The 25,644-nt window shown below is 48.1% G+C and overlaps 1 protein-coding gene across 14 annotated transcripts in view; it reads right to left on the reverse strand.

Moving 5' to 3' along the window:
• The window catches only part of KDM2B (lysine demethylase 2B), a 126,564-nt gene that overhangs the window by 10,808 nt on the left and 90,112 nt on the right, over positions 1-25,644 (reverse strand). For all 14 annotated transcript variants that reach the window (XM_075434951.1, XM_075434952.1, XM_075434948.1 and 11 more), the window contains 2 exons: positions 7,370-7,594; positions 3,576-3,719 (listed from right to left, as the gene is read on the reverse strand). In XM_075434951.1, the coding sequence (XP_075291066.1) occupies positions 3,576-3,719; positions 7,370-7,594 (369 nt within the window). The remainder of the gene's footprint in view (positions 1-3,575; positions 3,720-7,369; positions 7,595-25,644) is intronic.

Below are 25,644 nucleotides of genomic sequence, written 5' to 3' on the forward strand. Positions count from 1 at the left end.
ACAACAAAACCACGCTACTCAAGACAAATAGCTGTGCACTGGCATCGGCAGCACACTAGCAGGAGGCTGCTGCTGACACAGGCACGGGCAGAGATCTGCGGATTTTTCATATTTCTGAAACATTTCCTCCTCTCCTCCCAGCTCAGCTGGGCAGGGGCAAGCCCTGGGTTTAGGGGAATTGCTTCCTCAAGCCTCCGAGCCAGACAGCAGCCATTCTAGTTTCACCATCTACCGAGAGCGATGACATGTCAGCCTCTCTCAGCAAGTCTTCTGGAGTTAATAAATGAGTAAATGAAGTGGGCAGAATTTAAATACTGGTTTTATCACAACTGTGTGCCTTTGAACCTTCTTTCCCATGGTAGGTGTAAGATACTCCAGGAGCTGTTGTATACATCTCTGCCTCAGGGGAACAATTCCTGGCCCAAGCCCAAGTTGGGAACAAGTTATTTCCCGCACTGAATATAGAACAAATGCTACTGAAGGGAAAGCATTACAGCTCTGTCCCTTCTGTGAAGTTTAAGGAACTGAACAGATGTGAGGAACTGTAAGCAAACTAATTAGACACACACAAACCTGCCACCGAATCTGTCCCCAGCCTTTCGGGCTGGGTGGGAGCCAGCGCTGAGCGTTTGCTCCAACAGCAGGTGGGTGTCTGAGCCCCAGCGTGAGGCTTCTTCAGAAACCTACCTGCAGCACGAGGTCAGCAACTCAGAAAGCCTGAACACGAGGCGACGCTACTGCGAAGCCTTCCTGTGAGGGAATAGGGAGACCCCAGGACGCTGCTCTGGCAGCGCTGAGCGAGAGCCATGAATTCCGGCAGTGCCAAGACTGAAACAACACGGGCAGCGAGACACACCTGGGCTGAGCCCACGGGCAGCCGTGCTGGAAAAGGCCTTTGTACTTCTGCTGTTCCGACAAGGCTCCTAAACATCCACCTTCTCCACCATTATCACTGTACGCATCTAAGATTAAAAAGACCAGGCTCCTACTGGGGAAAGCGAACCCCTTCTCCTCGAGAAAACAGCATCAGATACCGCACTCGCTCACACGTGCTAACCAGCATTACTAGCAATTTGACAGGTAGGCAAGAAAAATTCATCGTTAGCAGTTCAACTCAAACGCTCTGTTACAATGAGAGGCAACATTCCGCCAAAAATCTCACGAGCTCCCTCTGGAAACAATGCTGCGCTTGCAAAATGCTCGCCGAGATCCTTCCCCCATAAAACTCTTCGACACAACGAGCATTTGTGTTGGTATTGTATTTTCAAAGGAAGCAGCACGGCAGAAACCTCCCATGGAACATCCCGGCTGTCCTTAGCGTGGTGCCAACGCCAGCACCTCCTGTGCTCTGCAACCCAGCGCTCCCCCCAGCAAGAGGCACCCACAGAAGCCCCTCGGGGCTGCGAGTGTGTCAGAGCAGAGATGCGCCTGAGCTACCCTGCATCTCCTCAAAGAGATCATCCGCCGACGCCGTTTTTTCAAGGAGAAAATGCACTGCAAACACGTACAGCCAGATCAGGAAACTGGGAGAGGATGGACTTCAACCCAGGAACAGCCTGCCCTGGCGTACAAACCAGGCAGCGTCCGTGCCAAACTACTCCACAAGCTTTGAAGACGCGTCTTGGAGGGCATTCACTCCGCACGGGAATAAGCTGGGAAAGGACACTCCTCCCTTCCTTGATCCAGTTTATGCCAGTCTGCCCCAGTAGCACATTTGCCAAACGTTCAACTGGAGATGACCGACAGCTCACAGGTACCCCTGCCTATTGACTGAGCAGGACAGGAGGGGACTTTCTCTTGGTGGACAGCCAAAGCAGCTGCCCCGGGGCTGCGTCTGCACTCGAAGGCGCTTCCCACAAGGACTATTTACAGGCTCAAGCCCGTGTCAAGGGCTGGAGCACCACGTAAACGTGGCAACAGACCTTTGTCTCACAGAAAATCATGGAACCCAGGAATAAAGAGCAAGGAGGGACCCAAGGAACAGACTCCATGTTCCTCCTGCTGCTGTCCTGCTCATAGTCTCATCTCACCTTCTAAGACAATCCTGAAATCCTACCGGTGCCCCTTTGTCTCAGTAAATAAATAGTACCAGTTGCCTCACCATTCCAGCTCAACAGAAGCACTGAGAAATTAAAATACAAGACACATGAGGCACACTGTAAATCTCCCACTGCTTCATTTTTGGAAACACCCAAAGCAACATTGTTCCTAGTTACCAAAACTGTGCCCAGAACACCACGCACGCAGAAAAGAACAAACAGCCCTTGCTTGATTTCACAGGTCTGACCCACATCCTGTGCAACCAGTCCCAAACGTGGTACGGGGAGAGGAAACCATACTTGAACTGCCACCAGACAACGATCGTGTCCCCTGGACTCAGCCATGAAGTGTCACTGACGCTGAAAAGCACGAGATGGGAGCACACGGGGCATTTTCAGGAAGGACAGAAATAGCAAAGCAGCAGCTACAAGCCAAAATTGAGGTACCTCTGAAAACAAGCAGCTCCCTCCCTCGCAGCCTTGTTTTAAGCAGAACCAAGCAAGCAAAGCTCCCTTTCAGAGCCCATCTGCGGCAGGAGGTGCGAGCACCCATTTCACAGAGCGAGGGGACAGCCACAGTTCTGGTTTGCCAGCTGCCTACTTTCTGCCCTAATAAATGACACACACATAGCTTGGTACAATACTGTCTACGACACAAGAAAAATAAAAGGCCAGGAGAGCACCAGCCCGGCCCTGCACAAGGAACGTACCTCTCCTCCCAGAGATCTCCAGAAGGGCCAAAAGCTGCTTTCTGGGGCACGGTGTGTCGAACACATTTGCTTTGGCAAATCACTTTAACCATAAACAAATCAGCAACAGGAAACGGCTGATCAGCTGAAACAAACCAGCTCTGGAGAAAGGAGGCTTCCACATGCTCCTACACAGACGGTACGCCCCGAACGACACCGCTGTTACCAGCGAAGAACACAGCTGCTCACAGGACTCCAGTCAGCCAAGGGTGAGCACTCCTGCAGCCCGAAACTCACTCAGTTTGTTCTCCAGAGCTGCAGTCTTCCTACCACAACAGTTGCTCGTAACATCTTTAAAGCCAGCTGCCACCGAGTGGCACATCTGTGCCTGGACAAACACGAACGGCAAACCACTCGGCTGCACTCTGTGGGACGCAGGGAGGAGCTGCTGGTACGGGGATTGTCACCAACTCATCTCAAGGTACAGGCAGATTTCTCTGTCCTCTTGCGCTCCCCGTCCCAACTGAAACTCCTCGCTTCCTTAAACAAGAGGCAAAAAAAGACAAACAAACCCCACAGGACATTTGCATGCGCACCGGTTTTCGGAGGCTGTCCAAAGCACGAGCCTCTGCTTACGGGGGATGCTGTTACCCCAAAGGGTCCTTGCCTGCCAGCCAGGGCCACGCGTGCCACGGCTCTCGCCCTGCTTCTCACACCACCTCCTTGCTCGCTTCAGTATCCAAAGATGAAAACATGAAAGCTTTCCCATTTCTGTGCACTACTTTTACATTAAGGTGATAACTAATCCGGTTTTTGCTTCCAACACGTATCACATCCTTGTACTCACCTTAAGGCATCCTGGGTGTATGATTTCATTACAAATGGAGCATTCCATTAGCATGAGATTAAACTTGCTCTCCTCCTCTTCCACCGTGTCCTCTTTCCCAGCTTCTCCACACACCAGACACACAGCAGTATGAGGCAACACCGGCTGTTTACACATTATCAGAAAGAAGTCTTGATCAGGACACAGAAGACAAACGGAAACAGGACAACCCAATGTGCATTTACAGCACCCTCATTTAAAAGAGGAGATAAACAGGGATTAATTGTGCAACCTGCTGAAGGCTCCAGACCAGCAGAGCAACACAGGCAACAAAAACTGGGAACAACTGAGGCTGGGTACCCAGACCAAGCATCACAGGACGTGTTTCATGGAACGCAAGTGCCCTCCCTGTGGCAAGACAGATTCATGGGGCATCCCAGGGGTGGATGAAAATGCTTTTTTTCATAGGTCCCTTGAATCTGTGAGCTGACACAGACATTGGCATGCAAGTCACTTCAGGGTACAATGGGAGGGAAAGGAAGCAACCTAGAACATCACCATTCACATCCATTAAGCCTCCCAATCTGACTAGCAATTTGGCAGCTCCCCTATTTTACAAGCAGGGCAGCCAGATGTTATGGGACCCAATCCAGGTCTTGCAGCAAGCCCGCAAAAGAACCAAGAACAGACCTTTTCCTGACTGACAATCTATTATCTAGGGCCCTGCTCCCAACCTGAGCTTTGCAAAAAGCACTGCACAGACACTTAAAAACAGAATTCCTCTCCGGCAAGCGTCACAAGTGAGAAGCACGCCGATTTTTTTCTGTCTTTGCTGAGGCATAAAGAGAACTGCAGCATCTCACATATCTGTCACCCATGTCAAAGCACTGAATGCCAGTCGAATTAAAAAGCCACCTTTGTGCTAATGAGGAACAAACTTCTGGTTTGCAGCAATCAGGTATAAGCCTCATTACAAGAAAGAAGAGGGAGATCCTCATAAGAAGCTGGGTGTAATGTGAAATGCAATTGATTTAGGTTGCAAGTCCTTAACTACTAAGCACCCAGAGGCAGAGATGCAGCTTTTCACAGCAAGGATCTCTTGTAGATGGAGTGAATAAAACCCGTAAGCGGATACTTGTGCACCAAACCCCACCTGTGCAGCAACAGCGCATCCTTCGGCGAGCTTCAGATAGGCAAAAACCTAGCTATAGCAAGCCATTACAGAGTACAGCGTGCTGCCCCACACCAACATCTGACACATTAGCTACAGCAACACTTCCCTGCTTCCTCATGCCAGTACTTACCCACGCTCCATTTTAAAAGCATTTTGCAAATGGTGTTTAATTCCCACCCTTCCTCCAAGCACAAAACAGGAATCTCCAGGATCTCATTCCACCAGCAGGTAAACCAGAGAAAAAGCTAAGTCGTCCAGAGCAGTAAGGGCTCTGTCTGTTTGTTTTGTCCTGTCTCCCACACAACAAGTATTTACACCCCCAAAACAAGAACAAACATCCCAGGAGCAGTACAGTTTTTCTCGCTGGGAGCAAGGGTGTCTAGGGAATCTCCTCAGTGCCCAAACTAGCTCTGGGCACTGACAGGCTGGAACGGCAGCCACACTGTCACAACTTGTCCACCCAGCACAGAAGCCCACGCTCCCTTCAGACCTATTCGGCGCAGCATAAAGCGTCCCAGGCACTCCTGTTTCCTTTCTTGATTGAACCAGTGATGCAGAGGAGCTTCCTGTTCTCCGAACGGCAGTATGGGCTCTCTTAAGGCTTCTGAGTTTAATGAAAGTCTGTGTCTAGTTAATATCGTCAATGTTATTAACCAGGGGAAAGCACAATCCCAGAACTGTAGGGATCATTACTTCCACAGAGCCTTGCTTTTGTGTTTTGGGTTATTTTTCATTTGTTTGGGGGTTTTTTTGCTGTTGGACAGGTACCACCATATATTACAACTCCAATTGTTAGAGAACATAATGAACAACAGTGAAAACAACAGGATCACTTATAGAAACATAAAGCACCCTTAAAAGTTACAACAGTTCAACTTGCTAATTTTCTATGCTTTTGCTGCTCGAAGAAAGTCTGTGATACTCTCTCTGCCACTTACACCAATGGGAAGCTATGCAGGGCAAAGATGTCTTCTGGAGTGCATGTAACGGTGGGACAAGGAATCAGAGTACCCCAGCTACCAAGCCCTGTGCTCTAACCACAGCTTCTGGAAACAAAACTGCAGATACCAAGAAGAAAAATGCTTCCTCATTACAAGAGAGGCGATGAGAGGATGACTACACTCAGCCAGAAGAGAACCCAGTTCATCTCCAAAGCTTAGCCTGCACTACCAAGAGTGAAACAGCTTAGCATGGAAGTTTCCTTCATCAGTCAGGACAAGAAAGCACACTGCAGCCCTAATTTAATCCCTCCGCTAAAAGGCAGCACGATTTCACAATTTCTTCCCCCTGGAGAATAATGAATTCTTCATCCATGCTGTTCCAATTCATGCCACACTCCAGGAAATCAAGTGTTCAAAGAAAAGACACTTGAGCTGCAAAAGCACTCCGCGGAAAGGTAGATATTCTATGTACTTTACTGAAAGATCCAGCAGAGCTGAATCCAATCCTCTCTGTCAAGAACAGTGCATGGCTTAGAACAGGACATGGAGTGAGCTACCAGGAGCAGCTACTGGAAACCTTAAGTGCTCATCAGTTTTTTATCCGTGTGAGACCAAGTCATTTAACGCCTCCACTTCAGTTTCCTCATCAGAATTAAAGAAAAAAAAAAACCACTAAGTGAAAGAAACTAACAAGAGTTAAGAGAGAAATCAGTATAGATGGGGTGATATTTCAGTTATGAATAAACAACATTCCTTTCCTTAAAAAAAAACCAAAAGAAAACCAAACCCTTAACCACAGCATAAACAAGACCTTCCAAAAAATTAAGATAAAAGCTAAAGCTCATTTTTACTCTTGAATGGGGGCACTGAGGACATGAGACCTTAGGAGAAGCTCCGCAACAGTCAGTACAAAAGCAACGGATTCAAAAGTTGCTTGGACAACTTAATGGAAGATTAATCTGTCAATATTTGTTAAATACAAAGCTATCACTTCTGACTCAAGAAGCTTCTAAGCAATGTATCACAGGAGCCCAGGAAACTGTCTGTGAATGCCTGCTTGCCCTGTTCTGATGCTCATCGCCCGACAGCCATTTCCAGTCCCTGAGGAAGGCAAGCCCCTGGCTTGACGGCTCTTTGGCTCATCTGGATCAGACCCTCTGCTGTACGCCTAGCTAACAGCAATCAAATTGAAATTCAGATCTCGAGTAGCCTGGGGCTGGGGTCATCAATGCCTAAATCCTGGAGGATGCCAGTCAAAGATTTCTCCTTATCTTAATTTGGTTAAGTACTTAAGACAGTAAAGATGGTTGCAAGGCAGCTCTTCTCAGGAAATTCAGAGTTCGAAACCAAACAGGCCTCTTCTTCCTTTCAGTCAGAACTTCCCAGTCTTCACCTTCCCCCCAAATCCCAGAATTTCAGTGTGATTTGCGTGCCAATTTCCGGTGTACTGATAATCTCCACTTCTGTACTACTGAGAATGAAAGCTGTGCTATTAAGTTTTAGTAGCATTCTGGCTTAAGATTTGGGGAAGGATGAAAAGCGATGGGAAGGAGCGATCTGAACCAAGGGGGCAGGGATTACACCGTTTTGTCTGATGCACTTCAGAGACTACTCAGAGCAGAGGTCTCAGTTCCACACCTTGTCACCAGGAGACACAGATACAGGAAAGAAATCCCCAAAGGAGCTGTAGGTACACTTACTGCGATGCACTGCCTCATGATGCAGGACTGTTTCATCCTGCCAGGTCCCCCAAATTTCTTCATGTCTTTGCAGAAGTGACAATCGCCGCACTCTGTCCGCAGGCACGCCTCGCACTTGCGGCATCGCGTCCTCCTCCGACGTGCTCCCGCGGTTGTCCGATTAGCTGCGAGCTTCACCGCAGAAGCAGCGCCCAGTTTCCCTTTGGGCCGTCCAACTGCCCTGTTCTGAAAGAGCCAGACACACAAGGTTAATCACGCATCCCACGTGCCACCTGAACTACAGAACTTTCTTGGACAGGAGCTGTGTACATCTTAGATGTAAAACTGACAGGTGTATCAGAATTGCACACAGATGGGTAATACTCGGCAGATGCATACGATCACTCTCACAGCTAAAGGAGCTCCCTTCCCTTTTCAAGAACAGATGCGTTGTAAAAGACAAAGCAACCAAGGAATAAATGAGAAATCCCAAACCTACAGCAAGCCCACTTCAACAGGAGGGCAGGGAGAACCAATTCACACACAGCTCCACACAGACCCAAGTCCCAGCTGCTTGGCTCAGGTCAAGCAACGATCTGTGCCATCGCTGAGCTCTGGGCTAGGGAGCTCTCAAAACCGTGCTCAGGTTGAGCCAGGTCTGCTTTCCTCCGCTGGAAGCGGACGAATCCAAGGAGGCAGCAAAAGTAATTTTGAGGTTAGGTACAGCAGAGAAACACTCAGCAGCAATGGTCCAAGCCACAGCAATCTCCTTAAAAAAACAGGAGAGTATGAACTACTGCCAAGTGATAAAGTAGGAAATAACACACAAATACTACAAAACCCTGCCAAAGCAGCTCCCCTCACATCCAATACTAGCAAGCGTTCAAAAATAGAACACTACCTGATGCTGTGCAGAGGCTCAAAAGGGCATCCCAGGTCTAGATACCAATGACCTTTCAGACAGAAGCTAAAGGAGCAGGAAAAGATTTTAAATGATTACGTTAACTGCAACATATTCACTCGGGATATCTACATTTCATGTTCTTGTCAGAAACTCCCTGTTACACACCAGAACTTACAGCTCAAGCCAAACATCGCTAAATACCATGTAATTGTGTGGGGCTAATTATGCAAGAACTGGCTTGGCTCATTCTTACCACTGACAGCCTTCTCCATAAAGCAGATAATAATTGGACTGCAAAGCTCACCTGGTCTAGCCTTCATCCAGCTCTGCCACTTTCTGCACACCTCAGCAGATGACCAACAGACCAGCCAGTTTCACTTTCTGTTCCTGCTGAATTCTGGGCAATCACCCCTGCAGGCAGGGGCAAGTTGGCTACAGAAAGCCATCCCGAATTCCCGCTGCAGTGTTTGAAAGCCAGGGTATGGGAACACTCCACTTGGTACTACGGAAGCTTCCCTAAGTGTCCTGTTATACAACCCTGAAGAAAAGCCACATTGCCAAGCATTTGATCTTCCTCCCAGCTGACTTAGCAAAGCCCCAGTGACTTTCTTAAGATGCAGAAGAGTGCTGACATTATAACAGTCTCCATCCCATGAACCTCAGTGCTGGGAGAGCAGAGAAGCCAGGAGCTGGACCTCTTTGCTTTCTCTCCCACAGACCTACTATCACAACTGAGGTGGGAGAAAACACTGCTTGGTCGACGAGGCTACGCAGATCTCAGCAAGTTTTTAATTACGCTCCTCCAGAACAGTTCTTGTTCTGCTTGCAGGTTGAATCGCACTGTGCTGTGTGAGCGGAGACAAGTACAGCTTCCTTCCCACCCGCAACCACACCAGAGGCCTGCATTTCAGATCCATTTCAGACACTCTGAAGAACAAATATTTACCTTCTAGACCAACTTTTCAGCCTCTCAAGGATACAGTCAGCTCTGGCAGGACTGGCTTAGAGGCAACCTAGATAAGAGATAATTTCTTTCCTCAGCACGAATCACTCCTCCATTCTCTCTATTAGAGTCTCCTTCCACCAGCAAGGGAAGCGAGAGACACGAACCATAGGAAGGCTACACCATCAGTGGGAACAAGTTAAACCAAACCCTCCTGGGCAGCTCCCCTCTGCCAACAGCACATGGCAGATCCTGTGTGAGCATCTGACTCCTTCCTACCGGGTTTGAACAAGATTAAGTTTTTCTTAAGAAGGCAAACACCAGTTACACCACCATCAGAATGGTCTTTTTTAAACACAATCTCTTTCAAGGAAAAATCAAACTGGGTACTTTTCCAGCTGAAAGACAACTCCTGATTCTGCCACAGTAATACGAGCCAAGTCCTAATTCCAAGGACAGCATCTTCAGTGCCAGGACACTACAAAGATGCAAGCGGTAAAAAGACATCGCTTCAACACAGAATTTGAGAATCCTTTAAACAAATGGCAGGAAGGCGAAGGTACAAGAAGGCAGCTGAAGCCAGACCACACCACACAGCTCAGACTTCCTTACAAATCACTGCCACAGAGCAGACGGCAGAGGTGCAGACCTCTGATCTCACTGCACATAACATTTCTTACCTACCCAGACCTCTCGTTAGGAAATCCACGTAATCGTACTAGCTGGGTTTGTACTAATTCAACAACCGACCAATCCTCAATCCGAGCCACATTTTCACTCCAGGATGTCGCAGCCAGCAAGGCTAGAGAGGCCTTGCAGGAATTCCCACTAGTATCTAGTTTCAAGGGGCTCCAAAGCGGTCGCTTAAAAACCTCCACAGAAAAAAATCTGGCCTGTGGGTTGCTCTCCCAGAAAGGGGCTGAGATTCAAGGGGGTAGAAGGAGCCTCCGACATGACTTGGGGTTTATTTAGCACGTGGCAGCCAGCCAGATAAATTCCAGGTCGACGTTAGGGAAGAGATGCTGCGGGATTTCCAGCTCAGACAGCAGTTTTACAATGCATTAGCCCTGGTAGCGAAACTAGGTAGAGATTTCCTTCCCAGCTCCTGCTCCCATCTCCGTACTGCAATTTGCCACTCTCCTAGCACAACTCTGCGGAGCCGTCTTGTGAATAAAGGGCAAGCGGTAGGGGACGGCACGACTCCTTAGCCTGGGTTTACCGCATGGTAGGGATACGGCAGGATTCCTTAACCCGGGTTCACCACAGTGGCCAGCAAACAGCAGCTCTGCAGCCCCCAGCTCAGCGCTGGGTGACACACTAAGCCCTAAACTAGGTTCTGGACCAATGGGAGTCTCCCACCTGTGTAGCAGATCCTATAATCTCCTTTCCCAAGATGAGCTGAGACCCTCAAACACAACCTGTGCCTCCTGACTCTGTAGTCCCCAGCAGCCGCCCTTAAGAACTGTCAAGAAAAGAAAGATTATACCAAACTTGGAGAGATTTTTTTTTTTTTTTTTTTTTCTCTCCAATCTTACAACTAACACCAGGGAGTTGAGACAGAGCCTGCCCGAAATACTGTGAACAAGCAATCCTCTATGTTCTCCAGCACCTCCACAGAAACCGTGCCCATCCTGCTCTGGCCACAGCAAGAGCCTTCAGAAGAGAGGCAGGAGGATGCTGAAGCGATGACAAACACTCTCCCAAGCTCCCAACGAAGGCTGTGCAAGCAGCTGCTGAAACCCATTAGGATTAATATATTTAATACCTACCTCTATTACACTGAAACCTAGAAAGCTGGTGGACTTGCACTGCCCTCTAAAACAAGATGTGTTAAAGGACACCCTGCTAGGTTTTTTTTTCCTTTTTTTTATTTGTTCCCCATTCCCGTTCCCCCCGCCCCCCCCCCCCCCCCCCCCCCCCCCGATTACTGCTGCCAACACACAAAGGTAACCTGCCCCTGCCCCTGAAGCAGACACAGCACGGCCTCTACAGCACCTGGGCACTGGGAGTAAACCTAGGCCATCAAATGTAATACACTAAGAACTACAAAGCCATTTACAAATCATGAATTTGGGATCACCCTCCCACACCACAGCACTTAAATAAGCCCACTCACAGACAGGAAAAGGGACAAATTTGTAAACTGATTTTCAGAAGTGCTGAGCTCCTCCAAATACCACCAAATTCAAAGCCTCCAGGTGGACGACAGTTAGGAGACTGGGCAGGGTGGTCATCAGCAGTTCCAGTCTCTCCACAGGGCTCTGTAGATCTGGGAATAAGCCCAGGCGTGACACTTCCAACCCTAAGCAAATCCCGAGGAAACGCCACCTGGAAGAGTCACTACTCTGAGCATTAGTTTTTCTTGGCTATGGACAATCATTTGGCTGCTGGGAAGTTTTCACTGCCTGCTTACAGGTACCTTACCACACTTTCACCGTACGTTGTTTCCCTGCTCAGCAGTCACCGAAAAGCCACCCACCATCGCCAGGGTCAGCAGCAGCAGAGACGCTAAGGGCCTCTGCTCTGAACACAGCTCTTACTACAACAGAATCACAACTTTCATGTTTACAGCAACAGAATTCTAACCTTCACAGTTGCAAAGAGTAACTCAAAAGACCTCAGACAAACAAAAACACCAAAAGCATCACGCTTTGGGGACAACGCTTCAAGAGCTATCAGCTGTTAAATGCATCATTAAGTAGGTGCTGATGTCCCCCAACTGCTATCTGAACACCAACAGGGCTGCTGGAATCGTCACCAGGCAACTTCACACACAGACTCCTCCGCTCTGGAGAGGAAGACCAGCTGACACAGCGAGCCAGCCCAGGAGGAAGGAGGTCCTGGTCCCAAAAATTAGTCCTGACAAAGCCTGCAGCCTAGACACCAGCTCTTCGGCAAGTGGCCTTTACCTGGGCGTGGGTCTTACTTCATCACCCTGCTTCCGTGACCTGCTGAAACTGCTGCCAATGGCACCATACTGTTAGTTTAGACTCAACATTTCTGGAAAAAACCCAAGGACATGAGCAGTGCCCTTCTGAAGGGCCTACAAAGTGGCCAGCTCAGCAAGACCCTGAAGCACTTTGCTTCCTAACCAAGTCCAATCTGAACAGCTTCTGTATCCACTGCACAAATCTCTCCAAGACAAGACTTCGTGCATGTGCAGTGCTCATTGCTTCAAGGTGCTGTGCCACATAAATATATCCCTTCCATTTGCAAGACAGGGGTGATTTCCTCCCGTAACACGTGGACAGATTCCGGATATTCTGATTTGCTGTAGTTCAACCAAGTCCACGCACCTATATCAGCACTGAAAGAAAGATGAGGACCCCAGGACTTCCTGGGTGCCAGTCGTGCGCTTAGACCTTTATATGGCACTGCATCCCAATTGCTTTAACAGAATTAGAATAGACAAATTTAATTACCAGTTGTTTTTTTATAACATCTGATAAGTAAACACTAGGAGAGGAAAAAAAAGCCCCACACATTAGCCCACAGTTCATAACTGTTATGGCTGAAACACCACCCTGAACATGCTGGGTCACAGGCCGATACTGGGCACTGGAGAAGCCCACGGGGTGCCACAGCAAAGGCTTCTGTTCAGTTCTTTTCTTGCCTCTTCTGTAGCATCACCGGCGGGCAGACACAGAGGTGCCTTTTCCAGTTCAAACAGGGTGGAAGGTGTGGAGGATGAGGCACCCTACTTGCTGCCCAGGCCAGCGAGCAGCACTGTCCCCTACTGCTCCAGCGACACGTCCCGCTCCTAGCCTCCTAGGCGTGTAGCTCTGGCCTTTCTGCCGTTCAAATTGACAGTTATCACCAGTGGTGGTGACCAGCAACACGCATACTAATGCACTGGGTTGAGATTCACCAAAGTCATTTTACCAGAGGTGTGCGAAACAGACCCCATCATTAACTCTGCATTCACCCTGAAATACAGGGACTGGCATTAAACTGCCTGGCAGGCTGGCGGCCTGTTACACACACAGTCTTGCACTAGGTAATCACAACCGAGTCAACAGTTCTTCAGCATTAAACCCTTACATGTCTTCAGCAATTAACAGAAACCCAGGACAAAGGAAGAACTTTGAGGAAGAAGGGAAGGACAGGATGATGTGACTGCAGGAATTCAGTGGGGATGAGCAAGGAGCTACTTTAAGACAGCAAAAGTCACACCGATGCCAATAACATCCTTAAAAGCTGCATTAACTGAAGAGCGCAAGCCGACACCACAGATACAACATGTCTGACTAAAGCACATCAGCCCAAAAGTCTACGCACGCAAACACCAGGAGGGGTGTTTTCCTCTAGCCATGATGGTTTGCAAGAGTCACGTTGCCCATCATCCGCATACGCTCCTGCCGGGGCAGAGGTGTCCTGGAAGACAAATCCAAGGCACCCGCTAAGCAAGGAGCACCAGAGGCAGAGGGAAGGCGGTCAAAGCTTTTCAATCCCAGCCGTCCCCAAAAACGATTAAGCCTCTCCAGATGTTCACTGCCACCATCCCCTCCAATTTATACCTACAAACTTTCTCATCCTGTCCAGCAAAAAGCGCTGTAGTTCCCAGTGACCACTGCCAGGTGACCACTCAGATCGGTCTCCCACAGGTCAACAGAAAAATTTACACCTCGCAGGTTCACTGGGGTATTAGTGACACTCCAGCAGCTTCTACGCTAACACAGCTACGTTGTTTAGCATGGGATAAACTGGCATGCCAGTGCCAATGCAAGTGCCCCTGTTTCTTTTCCTCTGGTGGTGAGGAGGTGGAAGAAGATATATTGGCAAAAATATGCTTCTGTAGATAAGCTGCATCCAAAGTAGGAGCTCTTAAAGAGAAAGCCACCAGTAAGTTGTACAGACTTGCGGCACCCTGTGCAAATGCAGCTTTTCTTCTTACTGCTACTTCAGGACAAACCCCCCCACCCCAACCCAGGAGCATTTTTCTCTGTTTACACGTGCTGAAGTGAAGCATCACAGTCCGAAATCAGGTTTCTTCCTACGCTGAACGAGCCAGCAAGGCCGGTGGGCTGCAGCAGGGTGCTGCCCTCGCCACAGCCAGCACCAGGCAGGACACGCGCCTGGCACCCCACGCTGCCACAGCCCCGCTGCGGACGGCAACGACCGCAAGTGCCGTAAATCCCACCCGCTCTCGCGCTGGGAGACCTGACAGTCTTCCTGCCTGCCCAGTTTAGACACAGACTAGGGAAAGAGGAATGAAAGCCAGAAAAAAGTCTGAGTGGCAAAACCCACAGCTTCTACCCGAGCAGTGAAGCTGTGCTGTTCAACCACACCTGTAGAGCTGAAGCCCTTTACCTGTTACATACCAAGGAGTATCGCAGCAGCAAAGCCACATGATACCAATTTGACACATCCCATGTAGAAAAATATAGCAACTACACATGATACAGAGGGCTTGTATAAAAATACACTTGGATCCGCACGAGGATTTTTACCACTGGAACTGTTCTCAATGAAAAGAAAGAACTCCACAGGTCTTTACCTAGGCCGTAGCATTATCATTTCGGATCAGACCAAGCCTTCTAAGAAATCCCACTAGAAGGATCTCCGCTTTCTTGCATTAATTTTTGTTCAGAGCTATTAAGATATAAAAACGCTATCAGGCATCAGGTTTCAGAAGAGCTGAAGAACCTCAGAACATAACCAACCTTCCAAATTCCTCCAGCAAGAACCAGCTCCTCCAGTAGCTATTTCACAGCTGGTACAATGCAGCTGAGACCAATACGCTCTCCTAACGATCAGCTCTTTGAAAGAGCATACGGTAATCCTACCAAAACGGAGAAGCAAATGGAAAAGGCCTGGTGTGGGACAAAGTTTAAGAAAAGGAAGGGAGCTGGAACATCTTAACTACCAGGGCTGGGAGCCGAGCAGCAGCACACAACCCCCAGAATTAAGCCAAGGCATAATAACATTAACTCCTCTGAGAGCCAGCGCGGGCTCCTGGACTGCCGCTACACCAGGCCGGTGCAGCACACCAACACCTCTCTCCCGGCTTCCAGCTAGCCCTGGGGAGCACCCACAGCACACCACCACTGCCCGTCCACACTCTCTTTGGGCCCTGCGTTCTTGGTGCAATTACGAAACAAAACACAGTAAAGTTATTAAGAGACAAGATGGGTTTTGGAGGATAGACTCAATACCTGGCCTACGTACAAATTTGTCTCTAAAAGCTAATTATTTGGCTATTTTAAAGAGCAAAACACCTTGAGTTGTGAACAAAACTATCAAATTCATGTTTAAATGGCATACACGTGTTTAATCCTATTCCTGGTGCATTTTTAATTGCTTGGGCAGTTCTTAGAGAGCAAAATACACAATCTAGAACATATGTTCTGGATTATTTTTCACAGATTACTTCATAAATTTCAAAAGTTTCTTCTCCTTCCCCCACAGGGAAAAAACCACCAACAAAACCAACAACCTTCTCAGAATAAACCCTGGAAGTATTAATAAAAGTTCTCTTTTCATCTCGGCGCGCATCCTTCTCGTTACTCGACATCCCCCGGCCCTGGGAACAGAAAGGCGCTCCTGGCTACAGATCAAACTCGGACGAGGCAGCCAGGCTCCGCACCAGACCCTCTCCCGGCGTCCCGCAGCCCTCGCGGCTATCTGAGGAACCTCATTAGAAAATAATAACAATAATAATATTAATTAATAACAGTCGTGGACGCCCCCTCAGCACGGCCCCCGCTCCGGGCGCGGGGCCCGGGAGCAGCCCCGGCGGGCCAGGCCGAGCGCCCCGGGCCGGCCCGTGGGAGGCTCCCAGCCGGGGCCGCCCGCCCACCCGCAGCCGCCGCGGCGCGGCCGGGCGCAGCCCCCGGGGCGGGCGGCGCTGCCCCGGGCCGGGCCGGGCCCGCTCCCAGCCCCACATTGTTCCCCGGCCCCGCTGCCGGCGCGGCGCCGGCCCGGCCCGGCCTCCTCCCCTCCCTTCCTGCCGCCAAACTTCGCCGCCCGCCCCGGACCTGCTCCGGCCCCGGCTCGGGCCCCGGCCCCGGCTCGGGCTCCGGCTCCGGCTCCGACTCGTAGTCCTCCTCGTCGGCGCTCGCAGACATGGCCATGGCTCATGGTGGGCCCAGGCGGAGCCGAGCTGACATGGCTGGAGCGGCGCTGCTGGCGGAGCCCCGCTCCCCGCACACACACACACACATGCAGGAGGAGGAGGAGGAGGAAGGGGGGCCGTGCATATTCATGCCAGGCAGCCAGGAAGGGGCTGGCCCTGCCGGCACGGCCAATCGCCGCCCGCTTGCACAAAGCCGGCCTGCGGGGACAGCGGGGACAGCGCCGGCCGCCCCGCCGCGGCCACAGCCCGGGGGGGGGGGGCGGCTTTAACGCCCTGCTGGCAATTAGCCCCTTGCTGGTAATTAGCCCCGCGAGCTGCCGAGGGGGCCGGCGGGGGCGGGCCGATGCTCGGCCTGCCTGGGTGTGCCGGGCGGGAGGGGAGGGGAGGGGAGGGGAGGGGATGCGCGGCCGCCCGCCCGCCCGCCCGCCCGCCCGCCGGGTGCACGGCGCTGCACGGGCTGCTGGAGACAAAGGAGAGGCGCGCAGACAGACGGACACGGACACACAGACAGCCCTCCCGCCTCGCCTCCCGCCGCCAGGGTCCCAGCCCTCGGGAGGAGCAAGGCGCCGAGGAAACTCGGGGGTCGCAAGCGATGCCCTTGCTGGGGCGAGGTGGGACGCAGCTCCGAGCCGGCTCGCTTCCAGCCTCGCCTTGCACCCCCGTGCAGGCACCCCTGTTTTCTTCACTCGCTCCTCGGGAACCGTTTCCAGCCCTGCTCCGAACATCCCTGGGGTTCTACCACGGAGTATCCTCCCCGCAGTATGAAATGTTGTCACGCGTCGGGTCGGCCGGGGACCTGCTCCGGATCCGAAGGTCACGGCAGGGCCAGCACCAGCACGGATGCCGCCTTCGCCCTCCGCAGCCGCAGCCCAGGGGCAAGACGCACAGGCCTGAATTTGAGCGCCGGGAACTAAATTTGCCATTGGCTTTGTGGGCCTGCTTTCAGGGGAAATCCCGATTCCATTCAAGTTGTTAGGATTCTGCCTCTGGCTCCTACGCCCACAACACAGAACTAAACATGAGATTAAATATTTGTATGTGCTGAGCAACTAAGAAGCCGTAAAGCAGCACATCTAATGGTCCCTGCGTCAGGATTTTTGCCAAACCAGTTTCAGCTCTGTTCCCTGGTCTGAATCACCGCACGGCCACACAAACACTTGGGGTTGCCGGGGAAGAGAGGCAGCAACAGGCAGGAGCTGGCACAGGAGCGAGCAGCAATGCTGCCTTACGCCCTGACGCTCACAGCCCTCGTGACACCACGATCCACACAAAGCCTGTTTCAGTAACAAAATACAGTCAAGCTTTAAACACACATTTACAGGCAACTGCTGATACAGCCAAGTGAAACACGTAATTATGCCCCTTCCTTATTTTGAATACCTTAAATATCCATTTCTTGCCTGTACTTCTGTCCTCTTGCCAACTCAAACTCAAATTACGGGTACGTGATGGTATTCTCCCAATCCCGCTCATCCGCGATGCCAAGAACGAAGCATTTACTTGCAGCACACAATGGGGCCCTCCAGAACGCGACCAGGTACGTTCAGCCCATCTCCTCAGGTTTCTCGCTTCCCCCATTGTGTTTGTACACAACCGGGAGCAGGAGCAGATGAAAGCTGAGGCACGAAAGGCATGTGCCTAAGGCCTTGGCTTTCAGGATCAGAAAGCAGTATCAGAATCCAATGTTTCCTGGAGGAGAGGACGGGGGGATGCACGTCTCACGACAGGCCTACAAAGGAGAGCTTCAAACCATGCAGCAAGGATAACCGACGTGATTACGGCAGTGTTGGTGGTGCGATTACACAGCTGGATTCCAGCAGAGGCAGAACAGACATCCAGAAGGAAGATGCCTGGTCCCACACCTGCCCGTGGGCAGACCAAGTCTCCACCAGCCCGTGCTGATTCCACGCGAGGCTTCGCGTAACCTGGCTCATGCTCGTTCCCCCCCTCCAGCCTCTTAGCTCCGTCATCTGGACGGGAGGACAAAAAGCCCCTAACTTGTGACATCCCCCAAGGACTATCCACCAGTCACACCATGGCAAAACGTCATTCGCCGCAAATTAAATCACGACACAGATCATCCCACTCCTCTCATCTGCCCCAAATACCAGCACTCTCAACATTTCCATCGGCCTGTCCGGGCTGCAGCAGGTCCCCCAGTGTAACCCACAGCAAACCCCGCTCCGCAGCCAGCCCTGCCGCGGGAGAGCGTGTTCCAGGCTGCTGCTCACAACAGCAACACAATTGACAAATGAGCTCTAATTACGAGGCCTGCGTTAGGAGTGAAGACGCACACGCCAAGAAGATCTCAGAATGATTTCCAAGTGCTACGTAAACTTTGCCGAGCTGCCGTTTCAAAAAAATTGGATAGCATATGATATAAAATAGCAAACTGGGAATCAGTGGGGGGAAAACAACACAATAAAATAAACTTTTCTGATTACAATCGCTCTCCAAAAATCTCATCTTGTACAAGAGCAGCTAACCATCCTAAGAAATATTTAATACACAGCAAGAACTATTAAGAGAGCATTTTCCAGCTCAATTCTTACAGCTTGCCTACACTAGAGAACACTAAATTACGACAAATAGCGAGCAACCCTTGTGCGAACAGCGTATGTTTGCCTAGCCTGGTGCAGTTTACGTCGGCTTAGAAAACAAAATAAGCAGCGCTGACCCTGGTCATGCCTGTATCGGCACAACTGTGTCCGTAATTCAGCTTTGCGTGATGTAATTCAGTAATAAATAACATCCTTAATTAAACTGCTGAATGAGCCTTAGTGAAAACTGCATGAAAACAGAGCGTACCTTCTATTCTGAACTGTTGCTTTGATTGCGCCTCACCTGAAGTCACATATAAGTCTCATCAATATCATAATCTTCTCCACAGAAACCAATTATGTTGTCACAAACTGAGACAATAACCTCAAGCGAAGAATAAACAGCAGGAGCAGATGAGTGCCAAAGAACCAGATTTTGTTCTCATGCAAATATCCTTCAGTAGTAAAACCCAGATGGGGGGGAGGAGGACTACAACCCCTGTACTCACTTGCTCCTGAGCATCTCTTGTACCAAGAGATTTCAGCCGCTGCTACCAGCGCTGAACGGGATCCGTGTTTTCACATGAGGCACTGGAGTTTATGATTCTGTGATTCTCAATATGAGGCAAAATAAAGTTTTTTAATGTGGCACAAATGCACCTTAAATTTAGCCTTCCCTTGAAACCTGTTACGCATCTTTATAGAATACAATATTTAGCTGATACTAGAAAAAATATTTACACAGAAACAACTGGAAAAACAACCTCAAACTGGTTTATATGCAAATCCTTGAAAAAAGATCTTCTGATTTGAGCTGCTGCTGCTGCTTTGTGCAGGCCAGCACATAAGTTTGTGAAAAGGAAACCCACCGAGATGTTTATGAATCATGATTCCTGACCTGTATCAGAGTAAGAGAGAAACCCAATAGCTTTCTGAGGTTCATTGTTTTGGTGTAAGTGTCCATTCACATGAAATATGATCTTCACTGTTGGGCCTCAGCAAATTTCAGGACACTTTTCTCAAGAGTTCCAGCCAGTATTTCAGTCATATTCCCAACGCTAGCAGTGACATTCTGACAACCTAAATATCCACCCAGTACCATGATCTTACTACTTCCCACTATCTATTTTAGCTGAACCATGACAGGAGTAGTCATCAGATGCACTGAGTATCCATCACAATCTCTTTAATAAACAGTCTAATTGATCAACCTTACATCAAATAAAGTAACTCCAGACAAAGTAATATATTGATTGCTCCCTCCATATAATGCCTACTGCACATACTTTCCCTAACCAGTATCCAACACAGGAGAAGGAAAGGCAGCAAGAGTTGGACGACCATCTCTTGAAGGACAACAACAGTGGACTATTGCAGTGCAGCAGAGAAGCAGCACACAAAACAGCAAGAGCCCAGACAGAATGTGCTGATAGTAATTCGCTCACTCCATCTCCCTCATATGACTTAAAAACAAAACAACCCTCACATCCACCCCCTCCCCCCAACCCCAACCCCTTGTCATCTTGAATATGTAATAAGACTGCAGAGTAGGGAAACATCAAGTTCATCCATCCCACAAGACATGAGGACTGCATCTTGGGAACCTACTGATAAATAACTGAGGCCTTCTACCTTCCCAGCCTCAGATCTGTGGCAACAGAGAGGTACCAACTAACTCAACAGTTCATGAGATCTGGATCTATGACTTCACTCTCTACCGATTTACTCTTACAGCATGATTGGAACTCTCCACTGGGAAATAAGGGAGATCTGCCATGCTTTCTTCTTCCACAGATCCTTATGGCACAGAGTGTTCCCACAGCACGGTCTCTGTCTCCAAGAGCTATGTTCTGTCAGTAAATGCAAGAACTAGTGCAACAGGGTCCTAAGAAGATAAGAAGTGACTGCCACGCTGTGGAGGAACATGCAAATAGATGTGTCTGCTAGCTGAGAGAGTGCATTAACCAGGATATGTAACCTGCTTTCCCCTAAGTGGCTCAGTGCACGTTGACACGCAGCACAGAACGCTCTACGACAGGCAGTTGTGTCCAACATCTGGGCAGCGGCTTTAAGGTCTAGAGACCAAAGCCAAACACTTAGAGGCAAACAAACGGTAAGCAAAGGAAGAGCTGACGTACAGTTTTCCTCACGAGAGCTCAGGTGCTCTCCTGTCACCTGGCTTGGTTTTGTAGGGCAAGATCCAGGACAAACAACCAAACCATGCCAGATTAAGTCTGAAAGCTGCTTCGCTTTTATCAGATCTTCTCCATTTCTTTTGTTAGATTTTCTAATTTTCAAAAAGCAGAACACTTCTATACCTCTTCTATCTGGTCTGCTAGTGCCTGCAGGAAAGTCATAAAGTTGAAACAAGATCTCATTTATATTCTCAGCAGACTTTAATTTCAGTGTGCTATGGAACTAAAAGGAAGCCATCTTCTCAGGGACAGAACATACAATTCAATTTTGTTCTGGAAAGTGCAAGCAGGATTAATGTCCATAATTGCACAGCACGTACTGTGGAATGACAAACGCCTTCCCCATTGCGCTGCCAATGTGCTTCGATCCAGAAACAAAACTACTAAATCTCAGATACGTAACTCAAAAGCTTGAATGGTTTTAATGTCGGGGTGGGGGAGAGCACAAGGATGCTGGAATTCTTAACCAGGTTCAAACCTCAGGTTTTTTTTTGGTTTTGTTGGCCAGCTCCGCCATGAATGTAGGCAAGCTCCTGGTGATGAAATTTGAGACTTGTCAACTCATTTCACATACACTATCTAAGAAAAAGGTCTTAAGACTAAAGTAGCTTTCATCAGCACTTTTACTGTCATGAAATAAAGACAAAGCTGCTATCTTGAAAAATGGTAGTCAAGACATAGTTGGGAAAAATTCATGTTACTGAATATTCATGCGTATGGTGGAAGAATGACAATAGGCAGGAATACATAAATCTTCTCGTATGATACTTGGAGCACAACAGTTTGAAAATAGAGATGTCTGTTCATTTTTTCCAATCCATTAAAATTTCTACTCAGAGTCAAAATGGCTCTAATTTACCTGTTTGATGTATTAATCACATACCGGCATTGGTCAGATTTCAAAGCAAATGGCTGAGAGTTGATAAGAAGGGAAAATATTAAGTCAAAGATGGAAGATTAAGAAGGTGCTCATTCAAGTCCTTGCTATTTATAATAACTCCCTGAAGGGACACAATATTTCAAGTACAGCCTCTTAAGGTGAGAAATAATCTGTCAAGTCACCAGGCACAGCTTTCAGAAAAATACTGAGCAGTACACAGTGAAGCTCTTTGGGTGTGTTATGTGTGATACAGAACTACACCGAACCCTGAAACTCCTCTGGCCCGCACGGAGTTACCACAGAAATGAATTTCTCGTGAGGACTGATGTCTGTAAGAGACTGAAGCAGTGCTCAGGAAAATAAACATGGCAGGCAAGGAGCTGCCTTCCCCACCGGCACCGCCCCAGCAAAGCAGATGCTTGTCAGAAACTCCCAGCAGCTTCGGCAGCTCTTACGCCTTTGCACAGTACCCAAAGAAGTCTTTGGCTCTGGCACTTCGGGTTTTTTCCTTCTCCTAAGTGTATTTTGCAAGGAAAAGGCCTAGTTTCATATGCACACAGCTACTGTGGGAAGTCCCCTAAAACAAAAAAACAAAACAAAACAAAACAAAACAAAAAAATCCCCCAAACCTCAACTATGTGGTTTTGTTTCTTGACGAATTTGTCAGGAGCCAGAACTGGGATATCTTTCTGAATAAATTTCAGCTCTCTCCTACCACATGGCATCTACTATCCTATAGTGTAAAAGAACAGAAATTATTCAAAATTATTTAAATCACTGATTCCAATCACAATTTAAATCAGTAAAGAGAAAAACAAATTTAAATTTATTTTAATACTCATTTTCTTTTGTACTTCAGTTATTTTCTGGAAGAGAAATTAATTATTAGCATCTGATAACCACCAAGAAATGTCTGATTTGCAGTAGATTATGAACTTTATAATCATGACTTTTTATCAACAAAAAGGTTTCACAATACACACATATTTGTAGATGCAAATTTTCTTGCAGACTATTGGCATTTAAAATTGTTGTTGACACCAAACAGAGTTCAGGCCCTGAGGTGTGAGATCACTTCAAACAACTCTAAGCTAGTGCCTGGCAAGGACAAAACGTGGCAGTTCAAATCCCCTTTTTGCTCCTGCACCACCTGGAATGACTAATGCAAAACTCATTTTAATCTCAACCAGAAAAGTACATCTTATAACAATTTACACAGAACTGTTTTGCTGTCCTTCTAACATCCCCCCCCATTTTCTCCTACGCTCAAAGGACTCAATTTTTACTTTAATTCTTAAATGCTTGTTTTTAATTGTCAGTATTTGCTTTCTAATATGTTCACTTCCCCACGGGTAGTACCCCGAGTGGATCTCCGAGGACGGGGCTGTCTCAGGGAATCTGGCAGAGTTTTCCCACTGCTGCTCCGAGGAATGCTGCTTTCCTGCTGGTAGCCTCCGGGCAGGCTCCCAAACCTGATGCTGTTTTCATGTTGTGCCATTTATACGTGCTCAGATCTGTTTCAGACACCACTCTGGTGAAAACACTAATTGCTGTAACTAGTAGCTCGGTGCTCTTGCTGCTATGGGTGGAGCTGGCCTAGCGATAGCTATGGTAGGAATTCTTAGTAAGCAAGCAAGTAAAAACTGGAAATATTTATTCAAAGGTTTTCAAGAATGTTCTTTGTCCACCTAGCACCTCTCCCCCCGAATCTGAAGAAAACCTGATGCAAAACAATGCTTAAAACTTACTGACATCAGTTTCAAGTTGAAGCTTATAAAAACTCTTGAAGATATGTTCGGAGACAAGTTATTTCTAAGAATCTAACACTCTTTTCATCCCAGTTGTCTACTGTTTTTTTTTTTGTGTGTGTGCTGTTTAGTTCAGGCTACAAACAACGATCAGAAATCTTATCTCCAGCCTAAATCTATTTATGGTATGTTTATACTCACTTCTTCTCATCCCAACATTGTCCATTAGCTTAAGTAACTCTTCTCCTCCCCTGGTGTTTACACTCCCTGAAGTACTTACACAGCACTCATCTCCCCCTTCAACTTTGTTGTGCTGCACTGAACAAGCCATGTTCTTCTAGTCCCTGCTCTTAAACATCACATCTTGAATACTACATGTAGTATTATATCCACCCTCATCTCAGAACTACCTATAGTGGAACCAGAATAGAGTGAGAAATATGATCAAACATATGGTATGGTTTGTGTATCAGAAAAGGCTGAACTAGTGGGCTGAGAAGCAGTAATAGGGACATTTAAAAAAAAACACCTTGACAACACAGAGAAGGTGCACAGAGACCTCATTCAAATTTCTCAAAATGCACGATACAAAGGGCACAAAGTGTATTTAAAATATTAAGGGACAGATCTGAAACAACATAAGGAAGTACTTATCTACGCAGAGCTTTTATTAAACTGCAGGGGACACGGCCACAGGATGCTACGGAGATCAAAGAGATCAACAGGTTCCACAACTTCTTAGGTAAATTCACTGCGGAAAAAAAATTCTACCGGGGTCACTAAACACAAAAGCTGAAGACACAATCTTCTAGCTAAACTGGGAAGATCGCTGTACATCTGCTTTGTTCTTACAGCTCTCTTCACAGCTGTGACCGGCCACCGTCAGAAACAGGACACGGTGCTACAGGGACTGTCTGGTCTGACGGAGTACGACTAGCTCACCGTTTCCTCAACCATACTCATCAGTCTCTTGCTCTACCTCTCACAGATTTGTTCTTACAAGTCAATCCTTCTTTTTCAGATACATCCATGTGTCTGTAGAATTTTGCAAAAAATTTTCTAGTAAAAGTAAGGGGGTAAAAAAAATCAACTGCTGAGAGACACAGCTCACTAATGAATGGAATCAGATGCTGCCCAGGATAACAAGGAAGTGGATTTAAAACCCCAGAAGCTCCCTTTCTCCCCTGTGCCCACCCACCACCACCCCCCAACCCAAAAAACAACAGCAAAAACCCCAGCTGGAGATATCTTCCTTTCTTTTTTTTTTTTCTTCCTGGTTCTCATGCACTGGTACATAGCTATGAACATTATTTGCATTGCCAACTGCATGAAGGTTGTTTTTTTTAAAAAAAAACCCATAACCCCATTAAAATTTCAGTTTGTGGCCCTTACTAATTAATAGTACTCCTTTAAATAATACCATTTACTTATTACACTTTTCAAGTATCTTCTCTTAAAACCAACAGGTAAAAGTTAAATGGAAAAAGCATGCAAACAGGCATCAGAAAAGCAGCCACACGTTGCAGCATTGTTAACCAGCTACTGAAAATTACAGCTTCATCTCCTGCTTGCAGCCAGACCAATATATACTTGGACACTTGCTATCATTACAAATTCAGTGGCTTCAGGTTTGTGCCAGGTAAGAGAGATGAGAATCTGGCTCACAGCCTGCATTTCTAACTCTTCACGGAACAAGAGAGTCCAAACATATTTCAGTTCTTTATAGCTGCTCTTCATAGACAGCTGAAGATCTTTATCACAATAGAAACAGAAGGCACTGCCACCGAGTGTAATTACATGCTACTGTAGTTGACTGTTGTCTTCCAGAAATAGGAAATGGTTTGGAAAATGCACGGGTTTCTGCTTGGGCCACGCACAGAGTTCCTTAAATAAAACGCTACCCCTAACCCCTGTACAGATAAAATGGGAGCGCTGGTATTGTCGGGCTTCGAGACGTGGCTTGACGGGAGCCAGCTCTGTGCACCAGGCTCTAGCGATGTGTCGCCACAGG

Source organism: Opisthocomus hoazin, chromosome 13 (assembly GCF_030867145.1).
Source record: "Opisthocomus hoazin isolate bOpiHoa1 chromosome 13, bOpiHoa1.hap1, whole genome shotgun sequence".
Taxonomy (NCBI): domain Eukaryota; kingdom Metazoa; phylum Chordata; class Aves; order Opisthocomiformes; family Opisthocomidae; genus Opisthocomus; species Opisthocomus hoazin.